Genomic DNA, 21,559 nt, shown 5'->3' on the forward strand with positions numbered 1-21,559 from the left:
ATTAAATCTCCTTCTTAGAAACCGCTTAATCGATCGATACTAAACTTTAAACGTATGATCGAGTATCCATGTGGAAAATTGGTTCACAATGATGATGTCATCAGTCATGTTGTTTGGCCGCAATATTCTATTGAAAGGGAAAAATTAAAATCTTTGAAACTGGTTAACCTATCGATACAAATCTTTAAACATACGATTTAAAACCTCGCCAATTAGTGTCACTTCCTTGGTTAGGACCGTGTGTAGATGTTTGGGATTTTTTATAAATTAAAGTAAGAGGGAAGCTTAACTGTTGAAATATTTCATCGTCCAACCTCCAAAAATGCATCTTGCACAGCTGGACTCCCCTTTTGAATGTACATTCTGTGTCCTTACCCCACAGACTGTCACGCCAGCTCATGTATTGACTGCCGATGCAGTAATTTGGAACTTGAGAGCTCACAATCTTGGCTTGTTTCTCTGCGAAGGCAAGCTGAAAAAAATAAAAAATAATAAACAACAAGAAGCTCATTGCAGAACTCTATCCATCACACTACTCATTACAGTGGTGAGAAATATTTTGTGAACCTTTTAGATTTTTCTGTATTTCTCCATAAGTTTCATGTAAAATGTGATCAGATCTTCATCCAAGTCCTAAAAATACATAAAGAGTACCTGATTAAACAAATAGCACACAGAAAAATCGACTTTTTCATTTATTTATTGAGCAAAATGATCCAACATTCAATTTCTTTGTTGGAAAAAGTATGTGAACCTTTACATTCAGTAACTGGTGGCACCCCTTGACATCAATAACTTCAACGAAACGTTTCCTGTAACTCTTGATCAGTCCTGCACATCGGCTTGGAGGACTTTTGGCCCATTCCTCCTTACAGAACTGCTTCAACTCAGATATTTGTGGGCTTTCTTGCATGAATTGCTAGTTTACGGTTCTGCCACAACATTTCAATTTGGTTAAGGTCTGGACTTTGAATTGGCCATTCCAAAATGCAAAACTCTTCTGCTTCAGCCATTCTGTTGTAGATTTACTTGTGTGTTTCGGATCATTGTTTTTCTACATGACCCACTTTCTGTTAAGCTTCAGCTCACTGACAGATGCCCTGACATTCTCCTGTAGAATATGCTGGTACAATCTAGAATGCACGATTCCGTCAATGATAGCAAGCCATCCGAGACCTGAGGCAGCAAAGCAGCCCCAAGCCATGATATTCCCACCACCATGCTTCACGGTTAGGATGAGGTTCTTATGTTGGAATGCATTGTTTGGTTTTCACCCAACATAACGTTCCTCATTTAAGCCAAAAAGTTCCACTTTCGACTCGTCTGTCCACAAAACATTCTTCCAGTAGCCTTCTGGATCATCCATGTGGTCTTTGGCAAACTTGAGATGGGCGGCAATGTTCTTCTTGGGGAGCAGTTGTTTCCTCCTTGCTATCCTCCCATGCACACCATTCTTGTTCAGCGTTTTCCTGATGGTGAACACAAAAATACTGACATTAGCCATGCAAGAGAGGCCTGCAGATCCTTAGACATTACCCTGGGGTTCTTTGTGACCTCCTGGATAATTGTACTCCTTGCTCTTGGAATGATTTTCGTTGGACGACCGCTCCTGGAAAGAGTAACAATGATGTTGAATTTTCTCCATTTGTATAATATATGACTGACAGTGGATTGGTGGAGCCCAACGTCTTTAGAAATAGTTTTTTAACCATTTCCAGACCGATGAGCATCGACAACTCTTTTCTGAGCTCCGCAGAAATCTCTTGATCGGGCCATGACACGCTTCCGCAAACCTGCATGGTGAAGAACAGACTCTGATGGTGACGAACAAAGTTTATGTTTTTCATGTAGGGCAGGGCCACCCAAACTCACTCCCGATTGTCATCCTGTTGATTAAAACACCTGACCGTAATTGACCCCTTTCTAACCTGATTAACCTAGAGGTTCACATACTTTTTCCAACAAAGAAATTGAATGTTGCACCATTTTGCTCAATAAATAAATGAAAAATAGATTTGTGTTGTGTGCTAATTTTTAATCAGGTTCTCGTTATCTATTATTAGGACTTGGATGAAGATCTAAACACATTTTACATCAACATTATGCAGAAATACAGAAATTTCTAAAGGTTCACAAACTTTTTCTCACCACTGCATTTTACAATTTTTACATGTTCAAAAATATTTTAGAAGAGCAGAGCAGAAGAGAGTGAATACATGGAATTGAAAGTCAAGAATATCAAATTAGCAAATGCATTTGAGGAGGGTGTTTTTAGTTATTGGTTATGTTCTCCTACTGCAACTGTTCTCCCACAGTTCTCCTACCAGGTCTCTGCACGTCAAATAGTTGAGCTGTACTAAAACAAAACAAAATACCGGTACTGCTTTTATTTGCTACTTTATAGCTGAATCATGATTCAAACTTCAAATTTAAGCCTTAAAATTGTGACCTGTACAAAATTAGTGTTTGCTTTAGCTTCTGAAATTATCAATGGAAATTTTTCTATTTACACAGTCTTGCTCTGCCACTATCCACAAGCCAACCTTGTAGAGGTGCAGCCAATTCCAGGGAATGCTGATGAGGAAGCTAATGATCAGGAGGCGCCAGAGTTGCATGCGCCAGGACACACGTGTGTACAACTCAGTGCTGATGCAAAAGATGATCGACAGTACAGAGATGCAGAGCTGAAGTTGGAGACAAAGACATTGGTTTGTTAAAACTGCAATGAGCTTTTGGCAATTGCTCTGCAGGCTTTTGGTAATTACTATCCAGGTCCTTACATAAAGCACTGCAAGAACAATAGATCATTCTCTTTTTACCAAAAATAAAAAGAGTTTTCATTCATGGATTCACCGAGCAGGCAAGAACAGGAAATTGCACAAGGAGCAATTTCCACACAACGTACATTAACAAACAATTTTTATCATTTGTAAACAGTGATCAAAGGCTCTTGAAAGAGGTTACAAATATATCATCTGCAGAACAAGGGTTGACGAGACATCAGCGTACTTTTACACGAATTACAAGGACATCCGCAGACAGTGGACAACAACAAAGCACTCGTGCATTGTATTTGAAACTGGAATTCCAGCATCGTGAGGCATGTGCTCAGATGGGAATTTCGTTTGATGCAGGTAGAAAACTTTTATCGATGCAAAAGTGCAGAGTTATGCTGGAAAGAATATTAGAAAGTCACATGTATATAAAATAAGCACAAATTGCATGAAAAAAAGTTATCCACATAAAGTGATTGCAGACTTGTGAATCAGCAAGAGTTCAATTAATGGATTACACTACGCCCAATGGGACTCAAACAAACGGATGGCTCTCTTTGGTAAAAAATATATTTTGAAGAGATGCAATTAAAGAAAAAATGAAGCAACTATAAATCTTGATTTTAAAAAATAAAATAAAGAGGAGAATAACAGATGGAGTTATAAATCTGTTTGTTTGTCTGTCTGTCTGTCTGTGAGCAGGATATCTCAAAAAGTTAAGGACGGATTTGAACGAAACTTGGTGGACAGGTTGGGTGTGTGACAAAGACTAATTGGTTTGATTTTGGTGAAGATCAGGATACGGATCTGGATAAGAGAATATTTTCATTTCTTAAGTGGTATAATAGAATGAATATGAATGAATGATCGTTTTAAGGCCATTTTCCCCGCTAGAGCGGGGGTTAGCCTTGCGGGCCCCATGACAATCATGGTTCCCTGTTTGAGGCAATGTTTTTATGGCCGGATGCCCTTCCTGACGCCAACCCTTGGTCACGCTCTTACGATGCGCAGGGATACGGTGTACCTATTCTAAACCAGGGTGCACACCGGGATCATTCATCCCAGCAAGCTGGTACTCAATTTGCCGACCTCAGAAGGATGACAGGCTGAGTCAACCCCCCTGGGGTTAATTCAGCGATCGACCGGGATTCGAACCCAGGATCCTAGGATCCCAAGCCGGCACCCGAACCGCTAAGCCAACACCAGGCTTCAGCCTGGACACTGCGTAAAGTGTTCAGCAAATGCTTTGCTCAAAGTGTGATGCTGGTGGTGTGTGTCCCATATCAATCTTTGATCGAATGACCCCAATTTGCAGGTCAAATTCTTTTTAAAGATGAGCATCAGCAAGATAATTAAGTTCCTTACACACCCACCCTCCACCCTTTCCCCCCAAAGCCCCAAACCCCTCTCATAATATTAACTGGGCCAAAATCACACCTTATGGACATTCCTCCTTCGAATTCCTTCAAAAGTATTTTATTGTCAGGCTCAACTGCATCATGAACTTTTCTCAAAAGGATGATGAGGAAGAAGATGAATACCAGTATTGTTTTATTCATTGCAAAAAGCCATTATTTATTGTCTATCACATCTGATTAACACTTTGGTCAATGGAACTTTGAATAATCTTACCCACTCAATTTTGGCTAAGACGTCACGCAATGTTGACCTGATCAAAACTAATTTCGACAACACATAGTTACGGTCGTGGCCAAAAATATCGACAACCTTGTACTTTTTTCAAATAATGCACCATTTCCCCCAGAAAATTGTTGAAATTAAAAAATATTTTGATATTCACACATGTATTTCTTTGGTTTGCAGTGGAACAAAACAAAAAAAGCCGAAAAAACTACTAAATCTTAGCTTATTCCACACAGAAATCCTAAAATGGCCCAGACAATATTATTGGAACCTTTTAGAAGGTGTTAGAAATAATTCGATTTCAAGCAGGTGATTCTCCTTTACTTTGGAATTGAACTCACCTGTGCTGAGTCATTCAACCAGTTTGAAGAGAGAAAAGGATTCATTCCGCTGTTTTGTGTCACTGTGTGTACTGCAATGAGCATGGAGAAAAGAAAGTAAACCAGAGAATTGTCTGAGGAGGCCAGACACAAGATTGTAGCCAAGCATGGACAATCTCAAGGCGACAAGTCCAACTCCAGAGACCTTGATGTTCCAATGGCCACTGTACACAATGTTATCAGGAAGTTTAAGGCCCACGACACTGTAGCCAACCACCCTGGCCGCGGCCGCAAGAGAAAACTTGATCGAAGATTGCAGCGAAGGATTGTTCAAATGGTGGAGAAAGCACCTCGATCAACTGCCAAACAGATTCAAGCTGACCTTCAGACACAAGGTACGACAGTTTCAACTCACACCACCCGTCGCTAACTCGATGAAAGTGGGTTCTATGGAAGGACACCCAGGAGGAACCCACTGCTAAAGCCATGGTCCCATAGAGCCTGCGTTGGTATACGATGGTCTACGATGGTAGGATTGTGGAGCATCGTGGATCATCGTGGAGCCCATCCTGCGTCGACGTACGATTTTGTGGCCATCGTAGGTTGGAAAATCATCTTTTGAAATGTTCAAAAGATGGTCTACGATGGTCCACGATCCTCCAATCGTAGACCATCGTACGACCGTCGTACGACATCGTACGACGTCGTACGACATCGTACGACATCGTACGACAATCGTACGACAATCGTACGACAATCCTGTGAGGACGCAGGATCATCCTGCGTCATCGTGCGTCCTCGTAGCTACTTTGGGGGTAGCTACTTTGGGGGTATATAAACCCCAGCCATCAGCCATCACTTCATCATCATCAGTTCATGCCGACTTGTTCAGAGTGATCATGGGCCATCGTAGCCCCTCGTATACCAACGCAGGCTCTATGGGACCGTGGCTTAAGAGAGAGAAAAAAGAACGCACGACTGGAGTTTGTCAAACACACACCTGAACAAGCCAAAATCCTTCTGGGAGAATGTCCTGTGGATAGATGAGACCAAATTAGAGCTTTTTTTGTAGAGCACATCATCTCTATGTTTATAGAAAACGAAATGAAGCCTTCAAAGAAAAGAACACCTTCCCTACAGTCAAACATGGAGAAGGTTCAGTGATGTTTTAGGGTTCCTGTGCTGCCTTTGGAACTGGGTGCTTTGAATGTGTGCATGTCATCATGAAATCAGGAGATTACCAAGGCCATTTGGAGTGCATTTTTTTGGAGTGCCATGCAAAAGCCTTTGGACGAAATAACTGCAGTCAAGCGCTTCCTATAGCCATGAATGAGCTTCCTACACCTCTCCACTGGCAGTTTGGCCCACTCTTATTGTGCAAACTGCTTCAGTTCTCCCATATTTGAAGGGCTACCAAATATTAAGTCTGGGGTGTCAATAAATTTGTCATATGCCATTTCGTTTTATTTTCTGAAGGATATATTAAGTTCAGAATCAAAAACAAAATCAAAAAACTCGGCGGGTGAAGTACCAACCGAGAATGAAGGTGTGGAGGTTGAAAGAGGTGACAGTGAGGGAGGCATTAAAATAGAGGCTGAGTATGGTAGACGATGATGTGGTTGAGCTTGAAAGTGGTTGGATGTCAATAAAAGATAGTCTGTTGGGAGCCGTTGGTGAGGTATGTGGATGGACAAAAGGACCACCGAGGCACTCGGAAACATGGCGGTGGGATGATGAAGTTGGAAAGAAGATTGACGAGAAGAGGAAGAAGTTCAAGGAGTGGCAGAAGGCGAAGGGTATGGGAGCAGAAAAGGCAGAGCATGAAAGTTATAAGGCAGCCAAGAAGGCTACAAAGAAAGAGGTAGCAAAGGCACAGGAGGCATGTAGGAAAATGTTCGGAGAACGCTTGGATTTGGAAGAGGGTCAGAGAGCGGCATTCAGGTATGCAAAGCAGATAGCGAAAGAGAGGTGTGATGTGATGGGGGTGAGTTGCTTGAAGGATGAAGTGGGACAAATCGTTGTGGACCCAGATGGAATTAAAGGAAGATGGAAGAGATATATGGAAATACTATTGAATGCAGATAATATCAATGGGATGGCAACATAGAGAGTAACCCAGTTTTAGGACCGGCAGAGAAGATAACCGAGAAGGAAGTTGAGGAAGCGATAAAAGCAATAAAAAATTTTTTTAAAACCACCTTTAGAGGCCATTTTTCCCCGCAAGCGGGGGTTGGCCTTTTTCGGGAACGTGGTTGTTGTTGTTTTTCGGTCCCCTTTTTGAAGCAATGTTTTACGGCCGGATGCCCTTCCTGACGCCAACCCTTTTTGCCGCCTTTAACGACAAACAGGGAATTACCAGTGAACTGGTACTCAATTAGCCGACCTCGGAAGGATGACAGGCTGAGTCAACCCCCCTGGCGTTAATTCAGCGATCTACTGGGATTCGAACCCAGGATCCTAGGATCCTAAGCCGGCACCCTAGCCGCTACACCAACACCAACAAACGATAAAAGCAATGAAGAGTAGAAAAGCGGGAGGGCCGACGGGAGTTGTGGGGGATATGTTGAAGGCAGCGGGAAATCGGGGTGTGAAGAGAATGACAGAGATCTGCAATCTGGTGGTGAAAGAAGGCCGCATTCCAGTGGATTGGGAACTGAATACCCTTGTTCCTCTATACAAGGGGAAAGGTGACCCTCTGGACTGTGGCTCGTATCGAGCGATAAGGTTATTGGAGCATGGAATGAAGGTATTGGAAAGGGTGTTGGAGAGGAGGATAAGGAAGAAAGTGAAGACTGACGAAATGCAGTTTGGATTTATGCCAGGAAGAGGAACGACAGACACATTTTTTATTGTGAGGCAGTTGCAGGAGAAGTACATAGAGAAGAGGAAGAAGTTGTTTCGGTGGTTTGTTGATCATGAGAAAGCATTCGATAGGGTTCCACGTGAAGTCGTGACATGGGCATTGAGGAAGTTAGGAGTGGAGGAATGGTTGATCAGAGTAGTGATGGCAATGTACAAAAGAGCGCGCACAGCTGTAAGGATGAAGGACGGGAACAGTGGTGAGTTTGAGGTGAAGGTGTGAGTGCATCAGGGGTCGGTACCAAGTCCACTACTATTTGTAGCTGTGATGGATGTGCTGGCTCGAAACGCAAAGGAGGGTTTACCGTGGGAGTTGTTGCACGCAGATGATCTGGTGTTGATTGCAGAAAGTATGGATGGACTGAAGGAGAAGATGAACAAGTGGAAGGAATGTATGGAGACAAAAGGTCTGAAGGTGAATATCGGAAAAATGAAGGTGATGGCAAGTGGTAAAGCATGTGGTGAGGTGGAAAGAACTGGGAAGTGGCCGTGTGCTGTGTGCAGGAAGGGTGTCAGAGTGAATTCCATTCAATGTACAATGTGCACTGAGTGGGTTCATCAAAAATGTAGTGGTTTGAGAGGGTCATTAACCAGTGTGGCAGCTAGATTCAAGTGTAAGGTGTGCACAGAGGGAGCTGCAGATGGAGGAAATGTTGAGTTGGATCTTGGAGACGGTGTGAAGCTGGAAGGTGTGAAAACATTTTGTTACCTAGGAGACATGCTGAATGGAGAAGGTGGATCAGACTCGGCAACAGTTGCTCGAATGAGATGTGCATGGAAGAAGTTTCGGGAACTGAGTGGCGTGCTGACGAGGAGGGGAGTGTCATTGAAGCTGAAGGGAAAGGTGTATGCTGCATGTGTGAGAAGTGTTATGATTTATGGGAGTGAGACATGGGTCATGAACGTAGAGCAGCAACGAAGGCTGGAAAGGGTGGAAATGCGAATGGTTCAGTGGATGTGTGGAGTATCGTTGAGAGAGAGGAAGACAAATGATGAATTGCGAAAGATGATGGGAATAGAGCCTGTGATGGATGCTGTGAAGAGAAACAGTTTGAGATGGTTTGGTCATGTCTTGAGGAAGGATGAAAGTGACTGGTTGAGAAGAGTGATGGAAATGAATGTAGAAGGAAGTAGAGGACGGGGAAGACCGAGAAAGACTTGACTAAAGATGGTCGAAGAAGAAATTTGGGCAAGGGGGTTAAGGGGAGATGCAGAAAATAGGGCAAAATGGAGAAGATTGTCACTGGGACTGCAAGGCTAACCCCCGCTCTTGCAGGGAAAATGGCCTTAAAATGCCTGTTGTTTGTTGTTGTTTGAATAAAAACAAAGGTTCTGTAATATTAACAGTGAAATAAAGAATTGTGGAGACCAAATACTTTTGTCAATTTCAACTTATTTTTTGGAGAAAACTGAGTTATTTGAAAAAAGTGCAAGGGTGACTATTTTTGGCCACGACTAATAGAATTGTGATGAAAATGGCGATCTTTATGTGCACAGTTAAATGACAGTTACCTTTGTTGTGAAAATTCCATTATTGGGCCACATAGAGTAAGGCATAGATGGCCAGCAGGTAGAATTTTATTTTGTTGACTACTATAAATTTATTCTCGACCTTTCCCTGCCATGTGAGCTAACCATCAAACTGGGAGCATGTTGGACATTTGAACGTTCATTTGCATGTCCACTCCCTGCGGCTGGTTCAAATTCACCTTTGCTCAAGCCAGCTCATCCGATTGGTAGGCTGGTTTATTAAAGAGGGTTTGATGGTGGAGCATGGAAAGAGTCTTTGTTTTTGTATGCAAGCAATAAAACAATTGGTTTATAATGAAAGTGGTGCTGCTCGTTCACATACATGGTGTAACTTAGCTCTAAGTTAACTAATATGGATGATTAAAACAGTGCATGTGGATTTAATTTGCCAATCTTAGCTCGCATTTAAAAGAACACCACCCTTGGGATGCAGCAACTCAGATATAAACTGTCATCCTGGTGTTTCACATGCTGGGAGAGGGATCAATGTATGCACTATTCATTAGAAGGATGTTAAACTGGAGCACCCGTCTACCAGCAGTGGTTGCTTTTTGGACGTTAAATATCCCACAGTATCTTTAGTGAAGGTTAGACAAGTTATCGTCGGAACTCCGAACAAATTACAAATTCCTGCCCTGACTGCTGGGAAATCTGGTGGAACCTGCCACACTCAGTGTACTCAAGGCAGGGATTTCAAAAAAGATTTAAAATGGAAGGCCTCTACTCCTGTTGAAAAGCACCAAGGAGATCTTCAACCTCCACTGCAAATACAGGAAGATTGGACAGCTGGCTGAACACCTCCTCCAAAGCGATATATTCTGTGATGAATATAAAGCATTGAGAAGGTAATTTATCAGATTCTCTTCAATCTGGAATAAAGTCGACGCCTTAAAACTTCAATGCATGCATGCTACTTTTCAGCGATTCTCTCAGGCCAATTAAAATGTAATGACATCCTAAAGGTAAATGCAATGCTTATTAAAAAATAAAACATAGGGGATGGTGAAAAGTTTTAGAAATCACGTACCCAAATGAATGTACTCAGCTCGACATGGAAGGTGTCTTCAAACCTCCAATGCCACGATTCTGGGTCGTGGGGCTGAAAATCAATGAGGAGTTTATCGAGCAGGTGGTTGAGTCCTGGATTGGAGAGTTCCTTTTCAGAATCATCTTTGTCCCTTTCACCCTCATTCCCATATTCCCCTCCTCTGGATACTGCAGTCATAAGGGCGATATCTCTTGCACGAACTACAATTTTAGCATCATAATGACGCTCCTTGGTAGCTTCTGTGGGCTGTGGCAGTGGAGAGTTGAAGAATACAAAAAGTAAAGTAATGCAAGTGCTCAGTCAAGGGGCCATCTGTGTATGTACTACATACACAATGTGGGGAGGGTGAGGGAAGAAGAGAGAGAGAAAGAGAGAGAGAGAGAGAGAGAGGTCAAAAATTCATCATTTCAGCATATGTAATATGGAGATGGCCACAAATGGCAATTGCCAAATAAGGAGAGAAGCACAAGTTAATCCGACAGACTTAATCATGCAGGTGTACAAGTCCCTCACCAGCCCGAATGCTTCCAGTTCTCGGAGTATGCGCTTGATGTATCTCTGCAGAAAAACGTGACCTCGCTTTTGCCAATCATCACCGGCTTCCAGGCACAGTTTAAGCTGAGGTGACAGAAACTAGTTGAAATAGGTTATCCCTTTGAAGAGCAAGCAATCAAAATACAATTTTACTCAAAGATAAATCGATTATGGAATCATCTTCCTGCGTCTTTCCACTCCTTTAAAATGGTGGGCTCATGTCAACATTCAAACCAAGGTGAGACAGATGGGCGAGTGGCGAGTGCGCATACCTCTAAACTATCTTGCCAGCCCAATCTTCTTTCTCCTTAACGGCCACTATTATCCCACATTGTGAGGTCGGCCCAGGGAAGCTTGGCTCGAGTCTTCACGAAGATTATTAGAACCGGCTGGCCAAGCCTGACGTTCGACTAGTTAGGGCAGGAATTTGGAATCTGGCCATTGTGCCAGCGATAGCCTGCCTACCCTTCGCAAAGGACACCATGGGATCATTAATGTCCACCAACGAATGATGGCAGAGGGATGGACACACACGTTGATGAATCACCCTGCCTGTGAAACACTGGGATGACAGTTTATAGCTGGGTCGGTATTTAAACCCAGGCTAGACAGTTTAAAGGTGAGTGTGCATACCACTCGGCCATCCTATTAACCCTCCACCTTGCTAGCCCTATAATGAGGAATATGAATGAATGAATGAATGATTGTTTTAAGGCCATTTTCCCCACTAGAGCAGGGGTTAGGCTTGCGGGCCCCATGACAATCATGGTTCCCTGTTTGAGGCAGTTTTTATGGCCGGATGCCCTTCCTGACGCCAACCCTTGGTCACGCCCTTACGATGCGCAGGGATACAGTGTACCTATTCTAAATCGGGGTACTCACCGTGATCATTCATACCAGCAAGCTGGTACTCAAATTTGCCGACCTCGGAAGGATGACAGGCTGAGTCAACCCCCCTATAATGAGGCATATATACATTTGTAAATTTTATCACCAATTGTATGTACTGTACTTAAGAGTTGAAAAATCTAAATGTCGTCTCTTGGATTATTATTGTGAGCACTTCATGCGGAACCTTTTCTTCTTTTTTTTTTTAAACACCTGCCTTCTTTGGGCAATTGCCAAACTCATACAAGCTGTGCCAAACTCGTATTTTACACAAAATAATATTCAAGAGACAGTTTCTCAAAAATATTCAAACAATTACAAAAACATAAAGTTGGTAGGGCTGTTAGTAAACATCCTACATGTTGGTAAACAAATTAATAGGAAAGAATACAATTTTTGGATATAGTATAAGATATTTTTGTCAAACTTCCATAAAGAAACAAATATGGGATTGTCCTGTTTAATGTTTGCATCTGAAGAATAGCTCATAATACTGACATGACAAGTTCCAATCCCATTTATCAATTCACTACACTTGGTCCTCACTTAACGTCATAGTTGCGTTCTCGAAAAATGCGACTTCAAGTGAAACAACATTAAGTGAATCCTATTTTGTGGCCCACTGGCAAATGACAATCGTGAATGTCATGCGACGTTAAATGGATATATGTTCCCTATTGTATCAGCGACCTTATAATGAAACAATGTTAATGGAATAAACATTAAATGAGGAACTCCTGTATATGTATTTGTCCATCGACTACGAATATCCATATAATTCATGTAAATACAAATGGATGTCTCAATGTCCTTACCATGGATGTGTACCACACAAGCTCTTCCATGAGCTTTCGATGCTAAAGGGGAAAATATTCATAGAATACTTACTAGGGTGCATCAAACGCCCAACTATTTTTAAAAAGATGTTGGATTGATCTGTCCCAAATTTTATTTTGTTCCAATCATAAAATAAAGTTGCTATGCAAAATTTGGTAAGGTTTGGACATCATCTTCTGGGTCCACCTCACCATTTCATATTTTGAGTCGGTGGTATCAGAGTTGGAAATTTGACACGCAGCTGTTTTGAGGCCCATAAATAAAAATGAAAGGATTGACTGATTGCTACATATAATAACTCTTTGTAAAGGTATTATTGTGCTCTGTAGCAATATATCATCATCATAGGGATAGGGATACAATTCATTTATATACAAATAGTCAAAATAATGATTTTTTTCAAAATATGGATATAAAGCTAAATGAAGAGTATTTTTAAAATATAATATATAAATTAAAGAATATCCTGAATGTTGTAGTCATCTTGTCTTTACAGAGATCTTTTAACTAGACAAGATGATTAAAACAATTATTAGGCGATACTCTAATAAAATTGGATAATTGATTTATTTGTTGTACATAATTATGAAATGACATTATTGTTGCTAATACTACCTTTTTCTTTCAGATAAAACAATGGATGGCACAGTAAAGAAAGCATCTGTTGCAACAAGAGAGTCCACCAAGGTGTTTGGTCTTGGAAGTGCCATAACTGAACAAGATTCCCAGATCAATGGCACCAGACTTCCAACTTGTTTACAAGTACTACGTTGTTTCATGTGGCACACGGAAGATGGCAAACTTGAACGACGCTCTCGGTGGGAATCAGCAAAGCTTGTACTGCAGAAAGTGACACCATTTTATGGCAAGGCTAATATTCCTATCATCTCTGAACGCAAGGCTATTGAGAAAATTATCAAACTTGCAGATGATAATTCCAAGCTTAGATCAATCCCTATCAACCAAAGAACAACTCCAGCAAGCATCACAAAGGTGAATCAAATGGAGATGAAATTTATGGAGACATTTCCCTTGTGGCCCAATGATGCTAGTTCTCACATCAAGAATCCTGAAGACTTAGCATTCCTGGAATCTATGAAGACAGATCGCTGTGCAACATTTGGCTGCCAAGATAAACTGTTGGCAGATAAGATGCAGCGTAAAGTGAACCGCGAGGAAAAAGAATCAGAGAGGCGAGCAAGTATGGAGCTGGAGTTCAACATAAATACTACAACCACTGTGTATAATATTAGTGACAGTGATGAAGAAGTAACTCTTGGACCTTCAACAAGAACACCAACAACCTCAAGAAGTCATCATCGTTTAGTTAGACCTGGCACATCAGTTTTCATTCCACATGACATCCTGAAGAGGCCCAGTCTTGTTTCACTGGCAACAAGGATGAAGATGACACCAACCCAACAGGCTGCTTTCACAGAAGCTCTTATTGAAGAAACAGGAGGGGATGTAGCGAAGGTGTCAACATCATATGCTACAGCAGATAAATCAAGACGCAAAATTGGACAGCATATTGCTACTACCTGTAAGGACAAATGGATACCTCCGAAGCTTGCTACGTTGCACTGGGACTCAAAGCTGCTTCCATGCTTAACTAACCAAAACACTTTTGAAGAATGCCTGGCTGTGCTTTTGGGTTCTCAAACTGATATGAAGCTGCTGGGTGTTCCATCCTACAAGCCTGGAACAGACCGTAAATCTGGAGATATAATTGCTCAGCTGACTAATAACCTACTTGAATCATGGAACTGCCAAGAGAATGTTGTCAACTTGACATTTGACACAACTGCATCTAACACCGGCCACATCAGTGCAGCTTGTGTAACAATTCAACAACTGCTTAACAAAGCACTTCTGTGGTCAGGCTGCAGACACCACATTGGTGAAGTCATTCTTACGCACATTTTTACTGATCTTAAAGTTGAAGCATCTAAGTCACCAGATATCTTCCTCTTCTCAAGGTTTCGCAAGAACTTTGAAATGTTTCCACACACATTCAATGAACCACTTTCACGATTTGATCCATCTCAACTAAATGAAGCAGCAACAAGTTTGACAAGTGACTGGCAAAATAATGTTCTCAGACTCTGTCACACCGAGCAATCTCTAAGACGTGATGATTATTTGGAATTTGTTGATCTGTGTACTGTATTCCTTGATGGTGAAGTAGCTGAACATCAAATAACCTTCAAGCGTCCTGGTGCACTGCATAAAGCCAGATGGATGGCGAAGCTCCTCTACTCAATCAAATTATGTCTCTTCGAAAAACAAATCGCTGATCTTCCAGCAGGTACAATTACCACAGAAAAACAAGTGCCAAAGATCAGAGAATTTGTCACGTTTGTCACTCTAGTATACAGCTCCTGGTGGATGACATGTACCTCTGTCACCGATGCCCCATGGAATGACCTGCAGCTCATCTCCAAACTGAAACAGTATGAAGCTGTCAATGCTGGAATCTCAAGAAGTGCCCTGAAAGCCTTCAAACGACATCTCTGGTACCTCACAGAAGAGATGGTTCCACTTGCCCTCTTCAGCTCAGTTGTTCCTCATGACCATCGCCGTGCTCTGGCAGACAGACTTCTGGAGGTTCAGCCAGATTTTCCAGTAACCAACCCACAAGGACGGTTTGGTACTGGGTTTGGAAAGCCCAGATTTCCTGATGACTTGACTGAGAAGACCACTCTGGCTGATTTTGTTGGACCAGATTCATGGTACCTATTTCATCATCTGAAGCTTGACTGGGCATTTCTAGTTACCGATGTTCAAGAATGGACTAACTCTGCAGCCTACCAGACATCATGGACTAATGTTGAAGCCTTGAATGTGGTGAATGACTCTGCAGAAAGGGGAGTTAAGCTTAGCTCTGACTTCCTTTCAGCAGCCAGAAGTGAAGACCACTACCAAAATGTGCTACAAGTTGTTGAGCACAACCGCAAGGAGGAACCGAATCTTCGAAAGCGAGCAGCTCAAGACTAAACTGTCAGAAATATCCATGAAAACTACAGTATCTTTGTTTTGTTTCTATTTTCATGTTCATCCATAGTCAGATGTACTCGTATTAAGATGATAAATGCTAAGATTGTGTATATATGATTCTACTGTAATAAAAATTATATCATTCTGGTATCTATAATACATATGATTATACCAATAAAATCATGATTTTGACTATTTGTGTATAAGTGAATTATATCCCTATCCCTATGATGATTATATATTGCTACAGAGCACAATAATACCTTTCCAAAGAGCTATTGTATGTAGCAATCGGTCAATCCTTTCATTTTTATTTATGGGCCTCAAAACAGCTGCGTGTCAAATTTCTGACTCTGATACTACCGACTCAAAATCTAATTTGCTGAGGTGGACCCAGAAGATGATATCAAAACCTTACCAAATTTTGCATAGGAACTTTATTTTATGACTGGAACAAAATAAAATTGGGGACAGATTGTTTTCTTGACATAGGGGCGTTTGATGCACCCTAATACTTACCCTGCGCAGTCGACTTAGTGTGAGCCAACTCTTCTGTTTTTGAAGGTTTTTTTTATTTGATCCAATGTGGCTGCCAGACCACGTGAGTGATTACATCATAAATTTATATTCTCTAATCTAATATAATTGTTGCGTAGATCACGCTCAATAAATTTCATACTGATCGGATGAAGCGTTATACTTGTCGAATTATGATGTCATAATGAATGCCGATGGCATTATCATTATCATCATAATGCCGAGCACAGGGTCATTAAAGAATCTGAATGAATGAATGAATGAAATTCATTCATTAAAGAATCTATGAGCAGGAATATCAACAACAGAAAATGGAAGTGAAAGGATGGGTACATACACTCTGGTTGAGGTGCTGTAAACGAGAAGAACAGGCACTCTCAAACTCGTGCCTCAAGTGAAGCAACTCATTTCTGCATATTCTCAGCTTCATGCTCTGCAGTTCAAGTTCCTTCGATTCAGATGCTTCTTCCTGTGCCAGACATTTTTTTTAAAAACTTTTAAAATCACAGCACACATATTTCAAAATTTTTGGTAAAAAATAATTTCAAGAGTAACATTTTCCTTTATTTACCTAATTAATAAAGGGGTGAGCTACATCTGTCAAATAAAATACATTTACTTCTTCATGCAGCTGTATGAATCAAATTGGCGCCCCTTTATATAAACTTTTCTAGAGCATTCCTTGGTTCCTCCTCAGAACACAAGGGTAGTCCAGCATGCACACGAGATTTCTTGAATGCCCCTTCATTTTGTATCGTTTGGCATTTTCTACAAGCTATGGAATATCCCTTATTTTCTATACTTTGCCACATGGCACATACCCTTATGTAAAGGGGCCTTTTCTATGCCCCTGGTATTTTACTCACAAATGATGTACTTTGCAAAATAGCTGCACAACATGTTCCTTTAATCACTTTTCTGCCCTAAACTCACCCGAAAATAGTACCCCCACAATCCTTTAAATTGCTTGATTCCAGTGAGGAGAAATCACAATTAAGCTGCATATACTGCTATTTTCCTGTCAAAAATACTAATTAGAAGTATTCTGTGGCTGTTTTGGGGCTGCATTTAAAATCAAGCTGTCGGCCATCCCCAAAAAATTGCATTTTGCCCCTTTTTCAGATTTTTGTGTCAGAGTTTCCTTCCCGATTCGCTGTTAAAGGGTATAACAACATGAATGTTGACTTAAAATGGGGTCACTGTTGTCTACTTTCGAGAAAAATCAGGCTTGGAATAAAGTTGTAATAATTACCATGACTTTCACCTTTAATTTCCAAAATAACAAAACACCACGATTGCACACATTTCATCATTTTGTGGCTTATTAAAATCGATTGTCTCATTACACAACTTTGGCTTGCATTTCTGTGTTGTATGTACTTTATGATGCATTTCTCCTATGCTGTAGTTGTGCTGGGTATTATATTTTATTTAATCTTCTTTTCAGGTGCTGAAACAATAATGGAAGAAGAATATGAACCGCCAAAGAAGAGAATTAAAAAAAAAAAAAAAAAAAACCTTTAGAGGCCATTTTTCCCCGCAAAGCAGGGGTTGGCCTTTTTCGGGAACCGTGGTTGTTGTTGTTTTTAGGTCCCCTTTTTGAAGCAATGTTTTACGGCCGAATTCCCTTCCTGACGCCAACCCTTTTTGCCGCCTTTAACGACAAACAGGGAATTACCAGTGAACTGGTACTCAATTAGCCGACCTCGGAAGGATGACAGGCTGAGTCAACCCCCCTGGCGTTAATTCAGCGATCGACCGGGATTCGAACCCAGGATCCTAGGATCCTAAGCTGGCACCCTAGCCACTAGCCCAACACCAGGGTCTTAAAACACCAGAGAATTAAAGCAAGTAATTGTGTCATATGTAACCATCCAACTGAAAAAAGCCACCAAGGACCCCAAAAGAACAAGGTATCCGAACGCTCTTAGATGCTGCACAAGTCCAGCAAGATGCCGTTAATGAAAGACTTTCCTCTAGTCGAGATGACATCTTAGCAGGTAATGTTAAAATAGCATTTCATAGAAGCTGCAGATCATCGTACACAGTGACACGCAATGTGCAAATTGCTGCCAGTAGATGAGAATCTGAGCCTTCACCATAAACAAGCCAGAATCAAGATCCAGATTCACACAAGAGACTTCTTCGAGCTGACACTGCAGACTTCAATATCAGGAATCAGTGTTTTGTTTGGGGAAAGTCCTACAGACGCAGTGAAAAGTGAACGCTGACTTCATCTGGTACAGGAAAGTCAACACGTGAAAATATGCTTATGGCAGCCGCAGAAAGATTTGATGAAAAGATGACACTCAGGATGTTAGCACATCCTGATCTGTTCGCATTTGAGGCCAAATATCATCGTTCCTGCTGTGGTGGGTATTTCAGTAGATGCAACATTCAAGCAGCAAGGACAAGAATTAAACGTGAAAAGTCAGAGAACCTATTGGAAAAAGGATTAAAGATATTCTGTGAAGAACTTGAGGTTTCCATATTTTCTGGTATGAAACCGGTATTATATCTATTTGAGTTGAACTCCAGGTTTGTTGAGATTTTGCGCACTGTAGGTGTACCTGACCCAGATTCATATAGATCATGGAAACTGAAAGACAAGTTGAAGGGACAGTTTGGAAATAGGTTGATTTTCATATCACAGTCTGGCAAATCTGACCTGGTTTGTTCCAAGGAACTTTCATTAGGTGATGCCATGAAAAGAGTTAATAACCTGCAGGTCAAGAAGTCTGATGATGGTAGTCTTAAATTTGCTGGTAATGAATGTGATCTTAGTGATTCAATTTTATTGCACCGAGCTGCAGGTGTGGTGCGCAGGAGTATAGCTAATGTATCATTCATCTCAGATTTCTATCCCTCCAGTGGGGAAATACAAATGGAGAAGTGTGTAGCATTTGTCCCTGCGCCACTGATCGAGTTCATTAACTGGTGTACCTCACAGACAGCATTTGAAAATGCCATGTGCTTTACTGATGGATGTGCCAACGGTAATCTTTTAAAAGCATTAGCAATCTGTCACAACATCATTGGTCCGAGTCATCACATTGCCACCCCCATCAGCTATGTATCCAAATGCACCACAAATTCGGAAGTCGGCAACTTATTGAGGCATTCCATGAACTGGGCTATTCCATTCCCTATAATGAGGTTAGACGTTTTCTGACGTCAATGGCAGAGGAAGACCAACATCATGAGGGCACGAACATTCCTCGAGGTATTGTCAAGTACAAATAATTTGACATCAACTCCATTGTAGAGGCTGCAATCGATAATTTTGACCAGAACGAAGAAACACTTGATGGAATATCTACCACCCACTCCATAGCAGCTGTGCTATACTAAACAACTTTGTCCAGTGACATAATGCCTGGCATCCCTAGGTCACAGAAAAAGGCACTGGATACTTGTCAGTATTTGGAGGAATCGCTGTCAATCTTCAACAAACCGCATAAAAGACCTGAAACTAAGCGTGTTGCAGAAGACTCCATCTTCACTGTACAGGAAGTTGATTCCCACAGGCAGGCAGAGGTGTGTGATTTGGTATGGAAAATCTGCAGAAATATTGATGGTGTGGTCTCACTACCAGCATGGTCAGGGTTCAATGCAATGGTATCAAAGTCAGAAATCCCTGTTGCCATTGTGAGATACCTTCCTTTCATCAGTGCTCCACCATCAGACTTCTCAACTGTGTACACTGTCATATTACAATTGATTTATATTGCTAAATCCCTGGGCCAGCCTCATATTCTGGTGACTACCGACCTTGCCATCTACAATAAGGCACAGCAGATAATCTGGACGAAACCTGAATTACAGGACAGTGTAACAACGAGGCAGGGGGAATGCATCTCATAATGAGCTTCCTCGGTAGCATTGGAAAGCTTTATGGGGATGGTGGGTGGCTTCCTTGATATCCTAAATACATCCGGTGTCGATGCCACTGCTATGGCTCAGCTGATGTTGCAAGGTAAGCATTATGCAAAAGGCATTCGTAGGGTGAAGGTGGCCCATGAAGCAATGACGAACCTATTTTTTTCTGCAGCAGAATCCTACGCCAACAAAAATTGTCTGCCTTGGATTGATGATGAAGTCCACATGCTTGCCAATAACCTCCAAACCAGTCTCCAAGCAAACAACCAATCTAGTTGTTCTGCAATTTGCCAGCTACTGGAGAGCAAAATCTCACACTTGATACATACACTCAGGCAGTTTCAGTCATTTGGAAAGGGACATTCTGGAACTTTCAAGTATTGGAACAGTTTTCAGGAGGTAGGGGACTTGCTACTTAGGCTTCTCATGGCAGACAAAGAAGCAGCCTTCCAACCTCACCTTGATTCAGTGATGGAGACGGTTCCCTACCTTCCATTTGGCTGGGCGAACAAACTATGCCAGATACACGCCAGTGTATTGATGCGGTTGTGCCATAAAGGCAAACCCCCTATAGTCAATTGCACGACAACATGTAGCCTGCATTAGTCAGTTATGTCTTATTGAATGTAAAGATTAGCCCTTTCCCATTGTGTAGTAATAAAGACCAAATATGCGTTGAGTTAGGCAGGATGTCAAACCTTTGTGTGGTTAAAGGAAGCCATTAAGATATGCAGGAAGGCGTGGCCAACACCACAGGCCCACGTGACTAATGGACAGTGAAACCTCCCCTGAATGAAAGAGGGAAGGAGGAATGAAACCTTCATGGGGGGGGGGGGGGGAGAGGAGAGATCGAAGGCCAGCATGTGACCAATGGCGAGCCAGGAACGCGTCGCCATGATGCGACAAGCCTCAGCCAATGGGAGGCTCTGGAACATTTTGAAGGGCGTGGGCAGGTCTGATAATAGCCCACGCGGAGCGCATTATCAGTCTCTTTCTTTGCTTTTGGATTTTGCTGCGCTACACCACCTGTTCTGAACTCTTGTTATGGATTTCGCCACGTCGACGACCTCCTGCTCTGTTCTCTCTTTGCCTCGTGGACGACACGATTCTCTTTGCCTGGGATTTTGCTGCGCACAGGACGACCTCCTGCTCTGTTCTCTCTCGCCTTGGATTTTTCCATGTGGACGACACCCTGCTCTGGACTCTCTTGTTTTGGCTCCACCAGACGACACGTGTTTTGGCCGTTGTTCTTCGTCGACACACATCACTTCTGCGCCGATCTTTTGCGCCATCCAGCTGACCTGCAAGCATTGGCCTTTCGACAACTCACCTGAGCTGAAGTTGTCTGCCTGCGTGGCAGCTCGTCCCACCTGCGCTGAATCTAGCTGAACCTGCGCTGGAGTTCGTCCTTCGGACCTGACCTCATCGAGCCGCGAACTGCGCACACCAGACCACGTGGCCAATTGCGAGGAATCCCAGCACGTACACCGGTACGCCCTTAACCAGTGTCTTTTTCCCTGTGTGTGTGTCAGAGTGTGAAGGCGCCAAGTCGGGGTTATTATTAAATAAGAATCGGTAAGCTGTATCTTCGTCTCTGTTTCTCTGTGCCTTCAAAATAAAAGGCTGTACATTTTGTTGTTACTTTCCAACCTGTTCGGTACATCTTTTCTCCATTGGCCTAGCATCATCCGGGACCAAATTTGACTAGACTC

General features: G+C 42.1%; 1 protein-coding gene and 1 long non-coding RNA gene across 4 annotated transcripts in view; both read right to left on the reverse strand.

The window, feature by feature from the left end:
* LOC137414183 (chloride channel CLIC-like protein 1) overlaps positions 1–21,559 on the reverse strand; it is a 57,705-nt gene that overhangs the window by 14,701 nt on the left and 21,445 nt on the right. For all 3 annotated transcript variants that reach the window (XM_078771374.1, XM_078771373.1, XM_078771375.1), the window contains 5 exons: positions 16,306–16,437; positions 10,689–10,793; positions 10,155–10,421; positions 2,544–2,684; positions 376–472 (listed from right to left, as the gene is read on the reverse strand). In XM_078771374.1, coding sequence (XP_078627500.1) covers positions 376–472; positions 2,544–2,684; positions 10,155–10,421; positions 10,689–10,793; positions 16,306–16,437 — 742 coding nt within the window. The remainder of the gene's footprint in view (positions 1–375; positions 473–2,543; positions 2,685–10,154; positions 10,422–10,688; positions 10,794–16,305; positions 16,438–21,559) is intronic.
* Positions 4,864–6,011, reverse strand: LOC144890628 (uncharacterized). The gene is made up of 2 exons (XR_013622333.1): positions 5,739–6,011; positions 4,864–5,120 (listed from the first exon to the last, which is right to left on the reverse strand). It is a non-coding gene; the product is annotated as an uncharacterized LOC144890628 (long non-coding RNA).

This window comes from Myxine glutinosa, chromosome 2 (assembly GCF_964187855.1).
Source record: "Myxine glutinosa chromosome 2, kmMyxGlut1.1, whole genome shotgun sequence".
Classification (NCBI taxonomy): domain Eukaryota; kingdom Metazoa; phylum Chordata; class Myxini; order Myxiniformes; family Myxinidae; genus Myxine; species Myxine glutinosa.